The 19,894-nt window shown below is 38.4% G+C and overlaps 1 protein-coding gene across 3 annotated transcripts in view; it reads right to left on the bottom strand.

Annotated features, from left to right (window-relative positions):
* Positions 1-7,581: 7,581 nt before the first annotated feature.
* Positions 7,582-19,894, bottom strand: part of LOC139694843 (uncharacterized) — a 257,773-nt gene continuing 245,460 nt past the window's right edge. For all 3 annotated transcript variants that reach the window (XM_071593364.1, XM_071593363.1, XM_071593365.1), the window contains 2 exons: positions 12,615-12,740; positions 7,582-8,617 (listed from right to left, as the gene is read on the bottom strand). In XM_071593364.1, coding sequence (XP_071449465.1) covers positions 7,763-8,617; positions 12,615-12,740 — 981 coding nt within the window. In that variant the 3' untranslated portion in view covers positions 7,582-7,762. The remainder of the gene's footprint in view (positions 8,618-12,614; positions 12,741-19,894) is intronic.

Here is a 19,894-nt window from a genome sequence, read left to right as displayed (position 1 = left end):
CTCCCCGCGGTCATTCCTTGTGCCTAAACCGTAGTCCCCCACCTCATCACCATCTCTTCCTTCGCCTACTGTCGCATTCCAATCCCCCATCACTATCAAATGTTTCCCTGCAGGAACACATGCAATCATGTCCTCTAACTGATCGTATATCCTATCGACCTCTTCTTCCTTATGGTTGCTCGGTGGCATGTATACCTGGATAATAACTAAGTTCGTCGGTTCTGCTTTTATCTCCACTAGTAGTATTCTATCCGTTACCTGCTCTATGTTGACTACGCTTCTTCCTACCTCTTCATTTAATACTATGGCAACCCCTCGTTGGCTCTCGTCCCCACCGCTGTATATTATTCTATACTTATCACTCCAGTAATCCCCGCTATCTTTCCATCTCACCTCGCATAGACCTAAAATATCTATATTTCCCCTTCCCATCTCTCGCTTAACATTCTCCAATTTCCCCGTCCTCATCATTGTCCTAACATTCCACGTTCCTATTCTAACTAATTTGGTCTTCTTCTCCAGCGTCTTCTGTCCTGTTGCTGCTGGTTTTCCCTTGCAAGGGTTTCGTGGGATGACGACCGCGGAAGCCTTGCCTCCCCCGCTGCCGGGCACGACACACGGCCGATTGAGCCGAGCCCCGTTGTTGCCAGGACTCAAAATATCTCTATTGTCCATCATATTTTTCTAGGGAATGATAATTGAGGTGGTTTCCCGTTGCCTTCCTCAATAGTGTTTTTAACGTGACACCATCACTTACTGGCCGCCCCACTGGGGTCAGACGCCATTGCAGCCGCCTCACTGAGGAACAGACGCTGCGTGGACTACCTTTCGTCTGGCTCCTAACCTTCGACCTATCTGGCATGGGTGACCCTACCAGGAGCAATTTTTTTATTACTCCCGCCAGTACAGCTCTAGGGGTCATCGGAACGCACAAGCCCTTCCACCACGTCAAGGTTGTAGTCCGGGGAGGGATATATATATATATATATATATATATATATATATATATATATAATACACAGTAACACACAATATAGAAACACAAAAAAAGAAGAACACTCACACGTTTTTTCTTGATATTTCGACGGAGACAATCCGTCTTCCTCTGAAGATATAGAAGTAATGAAGTCATTACTTCTATATCTTCAGAGGAAGACGGATTGTCTCCGTCGAAATATCAAGAAAAAACGTGTGAGTGTTCTTCTTTTTTTGTGTTTCTATATTGTGTGTTACTGTGTATTGTACTATTCGGCACCTCCGTGTTACGTCTACGAAAGCATATATATATATATATATATATACAAGGTACAGTGAGCAGTTCAAGTGATTTGAAATAAGGGCGACAATGAGCACGATACTTTAATTTGCACATGCTTCTCACTATCTTCTTTTGGATGATGAACACTTTATCAAGAAGGGAGGAAGACCCCCATATTACAATACAATATGACATACTTGAGTAGAATAAACCATAGTATAATGTTTTCAAAACATATTGGCTTACACTATGCTTTAATACAGATATTACATAGAATACTCTATTCAGTTTTTTACATAGTTGTTCTATATGTGTATCCCACTTCAAATTACTATCTACATATATTCCAAGGAATTTTGTACACTCCACAATATTAACATCATTATTTATGGTCTGCAACAGATCATTGTCCTTGAGGCTGTGCCTAACAGAAAATAGTATCATTTGGGTTTTTTCCTCATTTAGCATTAGATAATTGTCAACACACCACTTTTGCATACATTTCATCACATATTGACTGGTATCAATTAATGCACCCACATTTTCACTTTTTGATAAAATGGTTACATCATCTGCATACATTACACACTTATTATTAGGAGTTACAATTGTCTTGGGTAAATCATTTATGAATATCAGAAAGAGCAAAGGACCCAACACTGACCCCTGTGGTACACCCTTTTTAACCTCTAACATAGAGGAGAAATGGATAGTCCCATCTTTCCGGAAGGCTACTCTCTGTTTTCTTCCATGAAGATATGTCTTGAGCCAATTTAGTGGAATTCCCCTAATGCCTATTGATTCACATTTTTTGAGTAATATGATATGATCCACAGTATCAAAGGCGCTGCTCATGTCAAAAAATATTCCCATTACCCTATTTTTGTTGTTTATTTCCTGTACAACATTGTCAATTGCATTAAATAGAGCCAGTTCTGTTGATTTTCCATGCTGAAAGCCATATTGATCAAGTGATATTATGTTTTGACTATCAAGATAGTCAATGATCCTTTTAAAGAACACATACTCAAATAATTTGCCAAATTGTGGTACTATAGATACTGGCCGGTAGTTTTGTAGATTATTTCTGTCACCTTTTTTCTTAAATACTGGGACCACCTTGGATATCTTAAAGGAGTCAGGATATACACCTTCTACCAGGGACTGGTTTATTAATGAGAGTAAAGGTCTTAGTATGAAGCACCCACAGTCTTCAATTACTTTTCCTGTTATTCCCTCTATGTCAGCAGACTTCCTCTTTCCTATCCTAGTAAGATAAGAGCACAGCTCACTCTCAGAGCAGGGTTTAAGGTACATTGAGCTACATGTCTTATAGTTTATTTGAGGAGCTTCTCTTTGTGTGGGATTGACTGCCTTGAGAAGGTGGAAGAACATGTGGTTAAATGCATTAGATAGCTCAATTAGGTTTGTTATAGTTTTCCCATAATCATCAGCAACTCGATCTGGCAGTACTGTGGGGTTTATATTGGTGTTATTTTTTAAAATATCCCAAGCTACTTTATAATAGTTAGAGACATTCATAAACCTTTGGTCATTACACTCCCCTTTTGTTTTCTTAATTAATATCTTATATTCTTTCTTAAGGTGAGACTACTGCCGTCGCAACCCCATATCATTTGATGCCTGAATTTGCAAAAAACATAATTTTTAGTATCCTAGATAAGTTTTGGATTTCATTATTAACCCAATTTTTGCTGTTATCCCTCCTGGGTGCCACTGTCTGCAGTGGAAAAGCTAAATCGAAGTAATACTTAAATCTACAGAAATATTCATTAAAGTTATCATTCATAGATCTTCTACTGTATACGTCTTTCCAATCTTCTTGATTCAACAGGTCACAAAAATAATTAATATTATACTCGTTAAAGAACCTACATCGTCTTAGGTTTTTTGACCGAGGTTGCTCCTCATGCACATGGAACATGGATACAATTGCAGAATGATCTGATAACGCTGGGTCAAATACTGTAGTATTGATGTTGACTTCATTATAATCAGAAAAAACATTGTCCAGAAGTGTTTCTGTACCAGCTGTAACCCTTGTTGGAGTATTTACCAATGGTTTCATATGATACGACTGTAACATTTGCAAAAACTGCCTTTTATCATGCCCATCCTTCAATAGATTGCAATTGAAGTCTCCAGCCAATATCACAGTTGGCCTTGACATTTGATTCATTAAAGTGTACAACAGATTGTCTAAGTTTTCCAAGAAACTATTAAAGCAGCCAACAGGAGATCTATATACTGACTGATAAGACAATGAAATCATTACTGGCAATAGTGTACTTCACAGCAGCACATTCAAATATCAGTTCAGAGTTTAGGTTATGCACCAAATGCGACATGTTACTAAACAATAATGTACTTTTAACAAAAATAACAACACCTCCATTACGGTGTTTCTTCCGACAAAAAGAATCACCAATAACAAAGCCTGGTATTGATATGACTATTTCTTTCATCCAATGTTCACTTAAACTGATAAATTCAGGTTTCTCCATCTCTGCTAGTGCTTCTAGCTCTGTTACCTTATTACCAGGCACTGAATGTTTAAAGCTAGTACTTTAAATTCTGAATGTGACGTTGATTGATTCGAGTCATTGGAAGCTAGTCAAGAAGACTTACCCTTAGACTCATCTGAAGTGTCAACTCTTGGTCTTGAAAATTTGTTGATGATCACACCAGAAGGCCAGAGTAGTGGATTTGTTACCTTTTTGAAATCACAGTAGTCAACACTTATTTTGAATGCACCATGAACACTTTTACCTTCTATTTTTTCACAAGAATCGCACGTGACGTTGAAATTATTTTTAACAAAAGTAACCACTTCATTTTCAGTGGAATCACTGGCCAAGCGGCCCACATACACATATGATGTTCTTTTCGCTGCTCGGAGTCCTGCAGTGTTGTTTTCCGTCTCACCTCTTCCGTTTCTGAAGAAGTTTCGTTTCTTCCTTCTGTGTTGTACACGGGTAAAGCCGTCGTCATCTATTTCACCTTTCCCTTGCTCATGGTTTGGACTCAATATCCTGGAGTTGGTTTGCTCTACTTTAGACGCATTTATCTTTTTATTTCTCACCAACTCTTTCGTGCCAGAAATAGTGGCTGGTCCAGGGCCATCCTCATTTTCGTCATTCTTACGATGCTTAGGAGGCTTACAAGTAACGCGTGTGACTTCTATTTCATGAATTGCATTATTATCAGAAACAGGCCTTATTGTAGCTACATCAGCGAAACTCACTCTCTTCTCTCAAATTTATTTCCCTGTATTATGAAGCTAATTGTTTTCCTTTATGTTGCGAATCTCTTCTTTTAATAAGTCGATGTCGTCCGCCATTTTGGAAAATCGGTTTCCATCATTAGCACGTCAGGAAAGACACTTCCAAAACAAGCCGGAAGATTCCTCCAGGGTTTTCAATGCAATTTCTTTCAAGCCCGTACACTTATGATGATATAGTTGTTTACAACTTTCGCAAGGAAGGACTTTTTCACTAGCCTTTAGATGGTTTTCACATGCGTAACACTCAATGTTAACTGGCCCGGACACCATCTTATATATATTGCTAATCCTTCCACTTGTTTGAAGTATTCATTGTTGAATTGGAAATAATTTTGCTCAACACACAATCTCAATTGTGACGTGAACTCCTTGAGGAAGGGTGGTTCGGCCCCAGCACTTCTAGCACTTTCTCCACCACTACCAATTCTTTAAAAACCAGGATATTTTTAAAAAGGTTTTTCACATCATATCACACTAGGATATGTTTGGGGGGCAGGGGATCTTTCTTGGAGAGATAAGCACGGAAATCACTGGAATTTTTTACTCCTCACTTTGATTGGAAATTTGTCAACTCTCTGAAGAGGGAGTTCAAAAGGGGGGCTAGTTTCCTCATGGGAGCGGATACACTGGAAATCACTGGCCTCATTGGAATATTTTCTTTTTGAATTTTAGGAAGGCTGAAAAATCTGGGAGCCCTCGGATTCATCACTGTTGCTTTGTAAATTTCACTTTGCTTGAGGATGTTGGGGGTGGCTAGGAAGTTTAAATCCATTGCCAATTTGAAATTCCCAAAAACCTGGTTCTACTCTCAAGAGCTAACTTTGATCATCTCATGTAAAAAATTTTTGAAAGACAACAATCTAATTGTTGAAAAAGTGGACAAAGGCAACACAGTGGTAGTGATGAAAAAAGTGACTATATATACAAGCGTTATGACTACATCAACATTGAAAATTTTGTGAAACTTCCTAATGACCCCACCATGAAATTTCAAAGAATTGTTATAAAGTGTTTAAAAACCACCCCAATATCCTCAAAAAAAGTGAAATTTACAAATTTCGTCTCCTCCGAGATCACAACATGAGATCTCCCTTGGAACCAGCGTGGAACAGCAGGAGTGAAGGATAAAAGGAGAAGAAGGAAGGGAACCAAGAGCAGTTTTATTGGAAGAACTCCACTTAGTGCATTGTTCACAAGCCATATATTCAAACCCTTTGAATGATGTATTCCGCATCATTACCATCTCATTGTGATTTCATTGAATTGATTCACTAATGAAAGGAAATATGTTCATGAATACATTTGTAGCAGCTAATGCAAAAGATAATGGAAAAGTTAACACAATAATGGTGAAAATAGCTAATGAATTGATAGGCCATTGTTACTCTTCTGTCAAATGCAATATCATTCCTTAATAGAAGAATTTTGATGCTATTTAGAAATCACGCAAATTGAGATTAATGCATAAGTTGAGTGAATCTAAGAGATTTTTTTGGATTAACCTTGAATTTTTGTTAGTCCATTGTTTTCTAGTATAAAATTTATTTAGGGTTAAAGACTACACCTTTAAAAATTACAGTGGAACCTCATACAACAGGCATAATTCAATCCATGATCTCTCTCTCATTAAGTGAAACAACTTTTTGTAAATAACTTAATTCAAAATATGATAATGCATTCCACACTGAAAAAATTAGGTAAAGGTTTATTCAAAGATTATTACAAATACAATGTTTAGTATCATGGATCATGTTTATCTTTTTGTCTCCATGGAATGAGGCAACCAGAAATGCGAACTCTATTAGTGAAAACAAAAAAGAATTGAAATAGTTTATTATGCTAGATACCCAATTCCTTTTCATCAGAATGCTTTCTAGAGATGAGCTTTTGCTGATACTTCAAAATTTTGTAAAATTGCAACTCGGAATTATCATTAGATAATATATATGAACTTTTAAAGAAAAAGGCATATACATATTTTCTTTAATCATTTTCATTTGAGTCTTCAGCTCCTCCAACATTATCTTATCAAAACAGCGCTCGATGGACTTCAATGATTGGTATTTTATATTGAAAGACTTCATACTGTGTTATATTGAAAAATCCATACAGGAGTGTTGATCTTGGTTTTATATTACATGAGGTAGTCACCTACGCAAATTAATATCAACACATCAGTAATAACATTTGTTTTGATGGGTAACTAGAGCAATTGCCACCATAATATCACAAGAAACCTCTTTTTCATTTTCAATAAGATACTATCTTATTGTTTTCTTGGATGCCTTAGCTAATGAATTAAAATATTTGCTCATTGGAAAGAATTTAAGAGCAATAGATTTGGCACTACACAATGGTGTAACAAAGATATCATGTATCAGAATACGAATGTGATTGTTCCATTTATCCACATGAGAAGTAACCTGTCAACATCATTAATACATAACTGCTGCATACTCTTGCCACCCTCTTTGAAGCTTCTATCTCCTCAGTCTTGCCCCTTTTCTTGAAGAACGCAAATTGTACATTTAGTTGCTAGGTCAGTTACACACACCCCTTGTTCCCAATTTACAGTTATTTTACTTTACATTTTGGTGGTTATTTTTATTCTCTTCCTGCTGTCTTGTGGCAGATTTCTCTTTGGGGACATATTTAAAATTTCACTCAAATTATTATTAAATTTGCAAAAATAACATGTCTGAGCACAAGTTTGAAAAATGTGTGACCACTAGAGTGACACGGAGATGCTCATGGAAGAAGTAGGAAAGAGTGCTCCTGTCCTCATCACTCATTATGCAAACATACAAATGAAGATAACACATGAGAATGTCTACCTAAGATTTTAATAGGAAGGACGATATTTATACCTAGATAATTTTAAAAGAAAAGAAAGAAAAAAAAATCCCTCTTTGAAGAAATTTATGAAATTATCAATATTTGACTTTTCATTTCATTCATTTATTCCATTATTTTACCATTACCCTATACAGGGAACTTTTATGATAAAATGAATGAATATGTATACAAACCATACTAAAATTGGCAAGATATTTTTGAAACAAAAATTAAAAGTTCTAATGAGCAACATGAATAAACCAATTATTGCTCTGTGTGTATTCTTTGTAAACTTATAAGCATCACATTTAATTTTATGATAATAATCAATGTTCATAATTATGAAATAATGTTTTTCACATGACTCATTTCATGGAAGCACGTTCATGCTTCTTTTTGTGGTTCTTCAAATTGTGGCTTTGAGTGTAATCCTTCCCACAAATATCACACTTGTAATCCCTCCTCCCTGAATGGCTTTTCTTGTGCCTCTCAAGAGATGACATACTAGTAAACACAGCCTCACATAAGTCACATTTATAATTCTTCTCTCTCGTATGCGTGTTCACGTGATTTGACAAGAATCGTTTTGATACGAAGTGCTTCTCACACAAGGAGCACTTAAAAGGACGTTCACCAGAGTGCACACTCATATAATGTATTCTAAGATTCACTGGGGAGTAACTTTTATGGTCACACTCACTGCAACTATGCCGCTTCTCTATTTTACCATTATGACTTTTACCATTGACATAAGCAATGTGTTTCTTCAGATATATCACATTCGAGAAAAGTTTCCCACAATGCTCACAAGGATGGGTTTTTTCTTTGTTGTGAGAAATCTCCTGATGCCTCTTCAAATGACCCGCTGTGATGAATTTTTTCCCACACACTTCACAAACAATTTTCCTCTCACCGTGGGTCCTCTTGTGGGCGACTAAATGATTATTCGTCTTAAATGTCTTCCCACATACGTCACAAACTGACTGTCGTGTCTGAATGTGAACATCAAGGTGCGATTTCAAATTACTCTTATTGCTGAAGAGTTTTCCACATGTCTCACATTTAAAACGTTTTCCATACTTGTGAGCATCAATGTGCTCCCTGAATTTCCTGACATCTTGATATTTTTTCCCACACTCGGGGCATTCATATTTCTTGACACCATTAGTGTTCATCATTGTTTCATATTCAGCATATCTCTCTTTTTTCCTAACATTTACCTGAAATAAAGGACCATGAATTTGATTAGAATACTCATTAAAGTTATTTATTTAGCAATTATACCTCATAATATTTAAAATACTCTAGTAACATACTCAAACACACCTAAAGAGATTCTTTTTTTCCATCATTCCCTAAGAGGATACTCTCAAAATTCATCATCAAATAACACATCAGTGACAAGTATAATATCACTAAAACTTAACTTTGCACATTCTTAAGTATTTTAATAGTGTAAAGCATACATCTCTTAACATGGGCTAAAACCTCAATATGGTGGATTGCCTGGTGCATTTTGATGACTCTGAGAGCTGTGCTGATGTGAGGAATGATGATAACTGCTTCTGGTAGTATAACCCAAGCCAGTTAGGTTGAAGGGTAGGAATCAGACAAAAGGTAATCTTTCCCAGATGTGTTCCTCAGAGAGGTGTCAACAACTACATTTAACTTCAGCGTGGCCATCTTTTCAATAAATGATTATTATTACAGGTTATACGAGGTGTGTTAAAAAAGTAAGGTGACCTTATATTTTTATGAAAACATATTTATTTGTTCCTTGATATTCAAGTTGTCCCCTTTAACGTAATCCCCCCCAGACATTATTCCCTATTACCTTGACCATTTTGGTCCAGAACACTTCAGAGATACATAAACTGTTCTAATTGCTCCAATTAGTGCCCTCCTATTTTAATGTTTAGCTTATCCTTTATCTTTCTAGAAAATCGCATAACCTTTACTTTATTAATGTGGAATCTCATTCCATATCTGTCATACTGAATATCCAATTCACTAAGTAATGCTTGCAACCCCTTGGCTGACTGACAAACAAAAAAGCATGGTCATCAGCATGCCCAACTGATTTTACGATTTACAACTTTCGTTCCTACCTCCAGTTCATCCCATGCCTCTCTTTAATCATTTCCTCCAAATATACATTGAACAGCACCGGTAACAATGGGCACCCCGGCCTCACACCTCTTCCTAACACAGCCCATCCGGACTCCCCGTTCCCCACTCGCACTTGAGCAGTCTGAGACAAGCACATATTGCAGATTAGCCTACTGTCCCTCCAATCTATTGCTATTTTCTTCAATATACTCAAGACTTTTTCTCAATTTACTCTATCAAATGCCTTTTCAAAATCTACGGAACAGGCTAAGATGTCCTGATTGTATTCTATATTCCTCTTGATTAGTCACCTCATTACCACAATAGCATCCTGAGTGCCTCTCCCCTTCCTAAACCCAAACTGATCATCCCCAAGTAATCATTTGCCCTACTCTCTATCCTTTTGTTGATAATCTTGAGAGCAACTTTAGCTGCATGGGATATCAAACTTATTGTCTGGTAGTTCTCACATGATGTAGCCTTTACCCCTTTTGGAATAGGAACTAACACTGATCTCACAGAGTCTTCTTGCCAGATTCCTTCCTCATAATTACTACGAATCAGCCTATATAGCCTCTTCCTCCCACATTTTCCTAAACATTTAAGTGGTTCCGCAGGAATGTTGCAAATCTCTCTTGGATCTTTCCTGTGTCAACTATTATCTTACCCACCTTTTCCCTTACCCACTTAACTGTTAGCATACATCTTCCCTTCTTACTTCCCGATAGTGATTTAACCTTGCTGTAGAGTGCTTTAATTTCATCCTTCCTCTGCAAACTTTCCATATCCTTGCACTGCATCTTCTACCATGCTTGTTTTCCATTATTTGGTGCCCGTCTCAATTTGATATTTAACTCTTTGTAATTCCTTCTGCCAAATTCTGTGTTTACCCTCTTCCATTTTCTTCTCTTATCCATCTTTGCATTCATCTCATCCATGAACCACGGTTTCCTTTTCCCATTAAAGGTTCCTATGGTTTCATTTGCAGTTTTTGATATCGCTCTTTTTTTTATGTATTCCCATTTTTCTTCAATAGTACTCAGCGCTTTACCCTCATCTATGATTTTCTCTACAGCCAGCTGTTACTCCTTCCTTGTCAATCCATTTAATACTTCTGCATTCAATTTCCTAACTCGCCACCCCTGCCTTATCTTTTAGAAATGGATGCTAAACTTCATGGCAACCAAATTGTGGTCAAAGTCGGCATTGGCTCCCAGGAAGCCGTGCGATTTGATCATACTGCTCCTAAACTTGAGCCTAACCAGAATATGATCTAAATGATACCTTTCTGAGTCACCTGGCATTTTCCATGTATACCTATGCCTCCGGTGATGTCTAAACCAGGTGTTGGTAATGACTAACCCCTGTCTCCGGCAGAACTCAATTGCTTTCTCTCCGCAGTCATTCCTTAAGCCTAAACCATAGTCCCCCACCTCATCACCAGTACAAGTCCCCCACCTCACCACAGGAAAAGTACAAAGAGCTGAAAGGAGATTATATTGAAAAATAAATACATTTTTTTCCATAACTTTTGTGTTTACTTACTTGGGTCGGGTACTTTTGGGATCACACTCGTACATATCTCGAAAGAAGATTACGCTTGTTAGAAACATAAAGATTTGTTGACCTCATCATTTTCTCATTCATCTTTAACCTCACAAATTACCTCATTACATCAGAAATATACATAAAATGTATTTTTTCCATGTATACCTATGCCTCCGGGGATGTCTAAAACAAGGTGTTGGTAATGACTAACACCTATCTCCTGCAGAACTCAGTTGCTTTCTCCCCGCCGTCATTCCTTAAGCCTAAACCATAGTCCCCCACCTCATCAACATCTCTCCCTTTGCCTATCTTCAGATTCCAATCCTCCAACACCATCAAATGTTTCCCCGCTGGAACACAAGCGATTATGTCCTCTAACTAATGGTATATCCTATCTACTTCTTCCTCCTCATGATTTCTAGGTAGAATGTGTACCTGAACAGTGACCAAGTTCGTCAGCTCTGCTTTTATCTCTCCAAGTAATATTCTATCCGTTGATTGTTCTATGTTGACTAAGTTTCTTCCTCCCTCATTATTCAATATTATGGCAACCTCTCGTTGGCTCTCATCCCTGCCACTGTATATTATTCTAATCTCTTCTATCCTTCCATCTCATCTCACATTAACCTAAAATATCTATATTTCCATTTTCCATCACTCAGATAAACTCAGTCTGCAGGAACTCGAGCATAAGCTCTATGAGAGTGTCATATCCTAAACGCATAGAAAATGTTTGACTTTGATACAACTTTCAGCACTATCAAAATAAGAACAGAAACATAAAGTTTAATTTGATCAGCCTCAGGAGATCTAAAGAGATAATATTGAAATACAGCACTGCATTTAAACTTACAAAAATTAGATATAGGTATGAACATTGCTAATTTTTCTAGGAAAACATAATGCAGCAAGTGATTCAGGAAGAGAAATGTTCTGTACATACGAGAACAACATTAGTACAAAAACTGCAAGTTTGAATACAAAAGAATATTTGCAAGGCATCAACTCTTGGCGTGGTGTGGATTTTATGGGAAACTGTTACATCACAATATGCAATGCAAAATATTGCCCTAATCAGGCAGAGTATATTCATACTATAAATTTATTTGATGATAATACTAAATCACATTTTCACAAAATTATGAAGTGTCAGCGAAAACAAATGTCTCCAGGATGATTTCTTGTAAAAGATAATAAAATATGACAAATAGTAATATAATAAGAGAAATAATAAGCTAATTATTTAATTTCTTTTTTTGTTTACACAAATAGAGTGCACATTCCGGATCAGTTCATTCCACAATAAAAGAAAATATGAGCAAGACCCAGGATTCTAAACAATGGATACAAAATTTTCTTAAAAACATTTTGCTCATTATTTATTTTTTCTGGCAGGGAACTCATAAAGGTATTTTACATTAATTTATGTGCAATAAATGTTTCAATGAAGGCGTGTTTTGCTTTAAGAGAAATATTGCAGAACAAATTATGCTTGTCTTACATGGTTCCACTCAACATGTAATTAATACTCTAAAAACTGAAGCTGAAAATTTTGCTCACCTTTTCCCCTTTCATTAAATCATCATCTGACAGCAAATCAGAATCCTCAGAACTCTCAGAATCAGAAGAGTTAGATGACGAGTACTCTTCCTTTTCAGGAGGAACTTTACTTTTCTTTCCTTTATTCTGTAAAAAAAAGCAAGCAGCATGCATCACAGATAGAGAAAACAAAATAAGCCTGAAGATAATACAGATTTTCTCCAAAGATATAAACAAGGAACCTATACACATAAAACGGAATCAACTCCTATGGGACCTAACTCCATGATGATGAGACAATTTTTCTTATACATTACCACACTGAGAAAACAGCTAAACTTCTCATCTTACTCTAACAATAGGGCTGAAAGGTTCCTGATATTTCAAGTCTTTTATTTTCTGTGTATTCCACCAACAATATTTTAACATTTTTGAAGTTGTAAGGATTTAACTATTTACAGATACCAAACATGAAGACATTTTCCGAGCCATCGGCAATTACAGTTATGCACTATTTGCATTTTATTTACCTGAGCACTGCTAATTTTTAAATACTTAAAACTTTTCTGTGAAGACTGGGTAAAAATATGCTGATTTATCAGCACTAAATATGAAGGATTCATGCTGCTTCCAGGAATTACAATCGTGTTGATGGACAACTGTTTCTCCCCCAGTCCTGGAGACATCTTCAGGTCGAAGTGATCTGCATCATGATTTGGCTTCTATACTCATATATAATAGGAGACGCTGACTTGCCTGGAGTTCTCTGATTGGCTCCTTCTTGGTGGTGATTAGGAATCATCCTTCTCTATGTGGAAGTCAGGGTGTAGCCGTCCTCACCGTTGGAATTGTTGGGATTCTTCATTATTTTTACCGCTTCTCTTATGAGTCTCGGAAAATCAAACCTCTCCCTAGCCAGCACTTTAGTTTGAATGAACTTAATGTTGTGTCTGGGTTCCGATCACACACATTCGGCAATTGCTGAGAGTCGGAACTGTTTACTGTCTGTGGCCCTTTGGTGCTCCTTGGTCTTGCATCCAATGGACCTCCCTATTTGGCCAATATAGGACTTCCCACATGTGCACTTGATCTCATATACGCAATTGTGCATGAGAATGGGGATTCAGTCCTCCTGCTAAGAGATGGTGTCAAGGATTTTCCTTGCTGTGGAGAACCTAGTTGTTACACTGTCGCGAGGGACATAGGTGGGGAAGGTCGGGTCGATAATGTATGAAAGCGACCTTACTTTAAATACATTTATTGTCTAGAGACCCACACGACATACAACAAGAACAATAAACCCTTGCATGACACATAAAAATCCAGCGGATATTTCACGGGATAAGTCAGGCGTGCAGCTGATCAGTAACCCGTGCTTGGTCTCGCCGGTCGCCGGCTGGTCGCATGCCCTAGCTAACGATCCCCTTCATGGTTGCTGGCAGGTCACACTGGTAGGGCGCAGTAACCAACGATCCAATTTGAGGCAAGACACAAGACTGGCCTCCCCTTAGGAATGGGGCCCTTATATACCGTCCTTAGCAGGTACGGGACCCGTTAGTCATCCTCAAGGAGTGATGTCGCTGCGAGCCAAACATTGATCATTGCCCTGGGGGGAGGTATTGAGTGTCAGGTTCTTGTGGCCTGCGCAGGCAGGATGATGCACATACGGCCCATGTCCTTGCAACATCACCCCGGTTTTCAAAGGGACATGGCAATACTAATCATTATACATGATAATATACAGAACACAATACAGACCAATGAACATGAATTGAAAAAAAATATAACATACAATAAGGACAGAACCACTTGCTGGGGTGCAAATACAGATATTTTTACAAAAAGAGGGAACAAGGGTACCTACATCTATAAAACAGGAAATGTAGGCACATGGATTGCAGGTGAAGAGTTTGGTGCGAATGTTACTGACACAGGGGGGGGAGAGTAATGAGTGTCATCGTTTGCTGAACACCTGCATGCCAGTATAATGGTCCCTTGCCCTGAGATATCAAGAACGTTATATTTATCAAGACATTGGACAGTTAACTTAGTAACCTTGCTTACATTATGGTACCATTTGCCGGGGCGCTCGCCTTTCACGTACACAGCAAAAGGAGGAGCTGCTAGCTTAAGTTGACAATGTTGCTTTCTTTTAGTGGTGACACCGAGAAACACCGTGATATTGCATGAGTTGGCGCTAGGGGTAAGGATAGGATAGGTGGGAGGACAGATCAGGGTATTGCCGTTCGTACACTGCAAAGAGTATCCAGCCGGTAGACCAACAAATTGATCACAATTTGCGGGCACACCTAAGTAAGGTGAGTCGGGATGCATTATTATGGCTACTGTGAGCCATTTTCACGTGTCGGGAACGGTTGGGCTTTGACAACATTAAAGCTTATCCCTTTCTGAACCAATGGCAGTATGACCAAGAGTTCAAGGCTTCCTGGCCCTTCACCCCTGCTACGGAACCCAATGAAAGATAAGTACAACGGCAGTCTCTTGGTTACGTCTCTACACTGTCCCTCAGACATTTAGGAAGGAGATTGGACGGGATTAATTTACCAATCTCAGCCAACTCCCCGATATTTCTCAGTAGTTGTCCATCATCATGGATTTCACGAATGAGACGTGAAATTGCGAGGAAGGTGATGAGCAGAAGGCTGAATAATTTATTGGCTGAGTTTATTTGTGTCATAGTGTGAGCAAGGGCATTATTATTTTGTTCAGAAGATGATTTAAGGGCTTGAGAAGCTTTTAAGGTTTACGTTAACATGATATCGTGCCTCTGCATGTGGCTGAGGCATTAGAGAGAAAGGTATATCTGGCATTGAGGGAACGTTCAGTTTTGCTGGCCATTCTAGAATTCTGCTTAGACAGCGCTTTAGTTTGATCATCGGTGGCTGTACCCATTAAGTAATGCAATCCATAACCTAAAACATCAAATAAACCTCTATAAATGCATGGGCTATTTTCAGAAAATCTTAGCCCATAAATTTTCTTCCACAAAAGGGAAATTTTAATCATAGCCTGTAAATTTTCTTCGACAAAAGGGAAATTTTGTGCTTCAACCTTCGTTTGTATTCAGAAGAAATCCCTCCCAATTCAGTAGAAGCCTCCACTGCACTGGCGGCTTCATACAGTTGTGGAACGTGTAGGTTGATGTGCACAATCCATTCTCCGGTAGCAAGGTGAAGCTGTTTACTTGGTACAAATAACAGTCCAGCTCTCACTGAGTTCACTGATAGCAGTACACACAGCCGATCCATTGTCGGGAGCCCATATCCAAGGCCTTCTATTGTCTCTAAAAGAACCGTATTTACATATATCATATTTCGAACAATTCATCACTAACATATTTTACCATACACATGGTGCCATGGAGCGTCTGGGTTTAACACACAATAATGTAACTATGCCAAAACATACACACTGAGTATGCACTCAAAAGAAGATGTTCCCCGGGTATTTCCTCTTCCGTGCTTTGTTAAGTGCTCGGCGTTTTTGATCATACCTCCTTTTAGCAGAAATGGTTTTCGGCATAGAGAGACCTGGGGTAAACTTGGCAATTGCGGCTTTCCAGAATGAAGGAATAACTTTCAACTTGACAATATTCCTTGGGGGTTGTAACAGATGGAGTCTGGTACGAGGGTCTTTGGGGGGCGATGCTATGGAACCCTATAATCTGTCCCGCCGACGGAAGTGATTCCATTTATGTCGCCATCAGTGTTCCCTTCGACATTGTCCATGACATGCACTGAGGCTTCTAATTTATCCTCACTGAACCCCTCTTCAATGGGTCCTAACAGATCGACAATTACAGTCGCTTTGCTTTTAATGCTATCTAATTTTGCTTCAAATAAATTAAAATCTCCATCAGGCTAAGTCAAACTACATGGAATAAAATTAAATTTATTATGTGTTTGGGGATCAGATTCACTAAAAGAGACTAGATCATTGGTTACAATTGGAAAGGACCTTGAGTTTTTGTTATTGGATTCAAGTCGCGGTACGCGGTCAACGCCAGAGAACCATTCTAGCAGAAACCCATTTCTGAGGAAGTGGAAAACAGTCCTCGAATTACTGAAAGAGCAATCTTAATTTTATATATACCGTATTCCTTATTATTATTTTCTCTCTGGTGCTACCAGACATTGACAGAGACCGGGACACCAGACACCAATATGTTGCTAGGGACATATGGACATGGGGAAGGTCAGGTCGATAATGTATGAAGGCAACCTTATTCAATTGTTCCTGGCTCAACCTTGTGGAAATTCTTTTAATGAAAAATTAAGATTAGTAAGTAACTTTCCACTGTCCTTTATTAGCGTACAACCGGTTTCAATGCTCAAGCGTCATCATCAGGTACATAATAAATCATCTCCTTTTTCCTTTATTAGCGTACAACAGGTTTCAACGCTAATGAAGGACAGTGGAAAGTTACTTTCACAACCTTACTACAACCGGTTTCAACGAGCGTTGAAACCCGTTGTACGCTAATAAAGGACAGTGAAAAGTTACTTTGCATTCTTAATTTCATTAAGGCAACCTTACTTTAAATACATTTATTGTAAAGAGACCCACACGACATACAACAAGAACAATAAACCCTTGCATGACATATAAAAATCCAGCGGACACTTCACCGGATAAGTCGGGGGCGCAGCCGTTCAGTAACCCTTGCTTGGTCTTGCCGGTCACCCGCTGGTCGCACTGGTAGCACGCCCTAACCAACGATCCTATTTGAGGCAAGATACAAGACTGGCCTCCCCTTAGGCATAGGGCCCTTATATACCGTCCTCAGTAGGTATGGGACCCGTTAGTCATCTTCAAGGAGTGACGTCGCTGCGAGCCAAATATTGACCATTGCCCTGTGGGCTAGTAATGAGTGTCAGGGTCTCGTGGCCCACGCAGACAGTATGATTCACGTCGGGCCCATGTCCTTGGCCTTTTGGTGACATACAGTATGGTAGCATACGCCATTTGCTTTTCGTCACTCAAATGGAGTTGAAGGGAGACGGGATTCTGGCCAAGAAACACAGCAAGGAGAAGCCTGGAAAATTAAAACCAACCACAAATGCCACCATACCGTGTATCGACGGAACGGCTGAGCTGGCAAGCAAGAGGCATTATTTTCCAAGATTCATATGAGAAGCAGGAAAAATAATGAAAAATCTTAACAATTTCAACTGTGAGTATCGCTACACCCTGACTTCCACATGGAAAAGGTTGATTCATATTCGCCGCCAATACAGAGCCAATCAGTGAGCTCCGAGCCAGTCAGCGTCTCCCATATGTAAATATATAGCAACCAAATTGTGACACAGATCACTTTGACCTGAAGATGCCTCCAGGACTGGGGGCGAAACAGTTTCCTGGATTCCTGGAAGCAGCATGGATCCTTCAACTGATAATATCATGGAAGCCTAAGGATTAACAGCATTAAAAATGTTCTTTGCTGAAAAATCTTCACAAAATTTAGGCAAGCTCCAAGTTATCAACCCAAAAGCTGACACGCCTGATATACCTTTGAATATAAATTCCATTCCTCGCTTCGAACCATTCCAACCAACAAGGGATGGATTTTACATTGATCCTTATATTTAATGCCAAAGCATTTACCTTTGCCATTTACACAGGGTCAGAAACAACAATCATTTTCCCATCTTGCCGTTCTCTTATTGATGATTCTATACACCTCATTAGCTGAAAGAGAAATCAAACTTATTTTTCTATATCCCTAAGGCAAGGCTGTCTTCTCCTTTACCATGTGAGAATTATCACTGATCCGATAAAATCTACCAGCAAAATTCCTCCCTCATAACACTACAAATTAGTCCACAAAAACTCTCAGGGATATCCTCTCATGAAGCCTTCATTAGTAACCCACAGAAGATGTTTAGACTGTCTGGATCACGTTTTCCTAAACCATTAATTAGTTCCACGGGAATGGTATGCACTTCCACGGTCATACAAGATTCATATACAATTTATCTGGACCTTAACCTCACCTTACTGGACTATAGAATGCAAAGTCATGAAGAGCAGGCTAAATGTGATTTTGAGGCCCAACCAGAGGGTTTGGGTGATATGCGACCTATTTAACAAATGGATCAATGAAGTGGTTGGTCCTGACAAAAAGTATTTGCTTGAGATGAATTTTTCACTCCATGCCTTGCTTGTTATGGACAATGCTCCTGCTTATCCATCTGGTCTACCAAGATGACCTCCTAGAAGAGTTTAAATTCATCAATATCCAGTATCTTTCTGCCAACACCACTTCATTACTTCAGCCCAAGGACCAACAGTTTATTTCAAACTTTAAGAAGCTCTAAAGCACTAAAACACTTTTCGAGCATGGTTATGTGGTGACTGAAAGGACCATCTTAATCCGTGAGAGTTTGGGAAATATCATTTCAACATCCCTGACTACCTTAAGATGGTAGAAAAGGTACCGGAAGGGATTATCAACAAAACTGTCACTTGGCCTTGGAAGAAACTTGACCGAAGAGTGTTGACAAAATGACTTTCAAGGATTTGAGACAGCAGATACAGGGACTGTAATCAACGAGACTTTGACTGTGGCCAAGTTTCTGGGATTGGAGGTAGATACCAATGATATTGATGAGCTTCTGGTGGAGTACAGCCGGGAGCTGACAACCAAAGGAAGGATAGCTTATGGAGTTATGATGCACTTCACAGGAAGAAGTTGTGGAGGTGAGTATGTCAGACTGCTAAGGAACAATCATTTAGTGCAATAAGAAAAATGCTAAAACATGAGAAACTGTTGCATAGCACATTAAGAAGCATCACCCTAATATGGCAGTTGTTTAAGGTGCGACAAATTTATATAATGATGATGCAATATTTTGAAGAATCGGTAAAGACAAATGCATCTCGTGAGTTTTACAGAAAAAAGAATTAGGTATGTATCATAAATAATAAACTCATTATTATAATTAGTTTTTTCTACCAAATCTAATCCCTATTCCTGATTGGTTTATTCTGCGATAGAGAAAGAGATGAATACTATAGTTCTCTTTTGCATCGTATATTGAGAAGCATCACTCTAATAAGATTGGCTGAGCTCGCTAAAAATTGGTAATGATAATGTAATGATGCATTTTCAAAAAATTTGAAGAGTAGGTAAAAAAAAAAGTTTCTCCATAAGTTTCTGGTAAAAATGAATTATGAATGTCTCATATTTTAAAGTATTATTTTGAATCTTTTTTCTTTTCTACGAATAGGATCCGAATTCCCAGCATTTTCATTCCACGAGAGAAGAAAAGGTTAACGTA

Source organism: Hetaerina americana, unplaced genomic scaffold (genome assembly GCF_022747635.1).
Source record: "Hetaerina americana unplaced genomic scaffold, ioHetAmer1.1.p SCAF_57, whole genome shotgun sequence".
Taxonomy (NCBI): domain Eukaryota; kingdom Metazoa; phylum Arthropoda; class Insecta; order Odonata; family Calopterygidae; genus Hetaerina; species Hetaerina americana.
The sequence above is the reverse complement of the archived record's forward strand: the minus strand, read 5'-3'. Positions and strand labels throughout refer to the sequence as shown.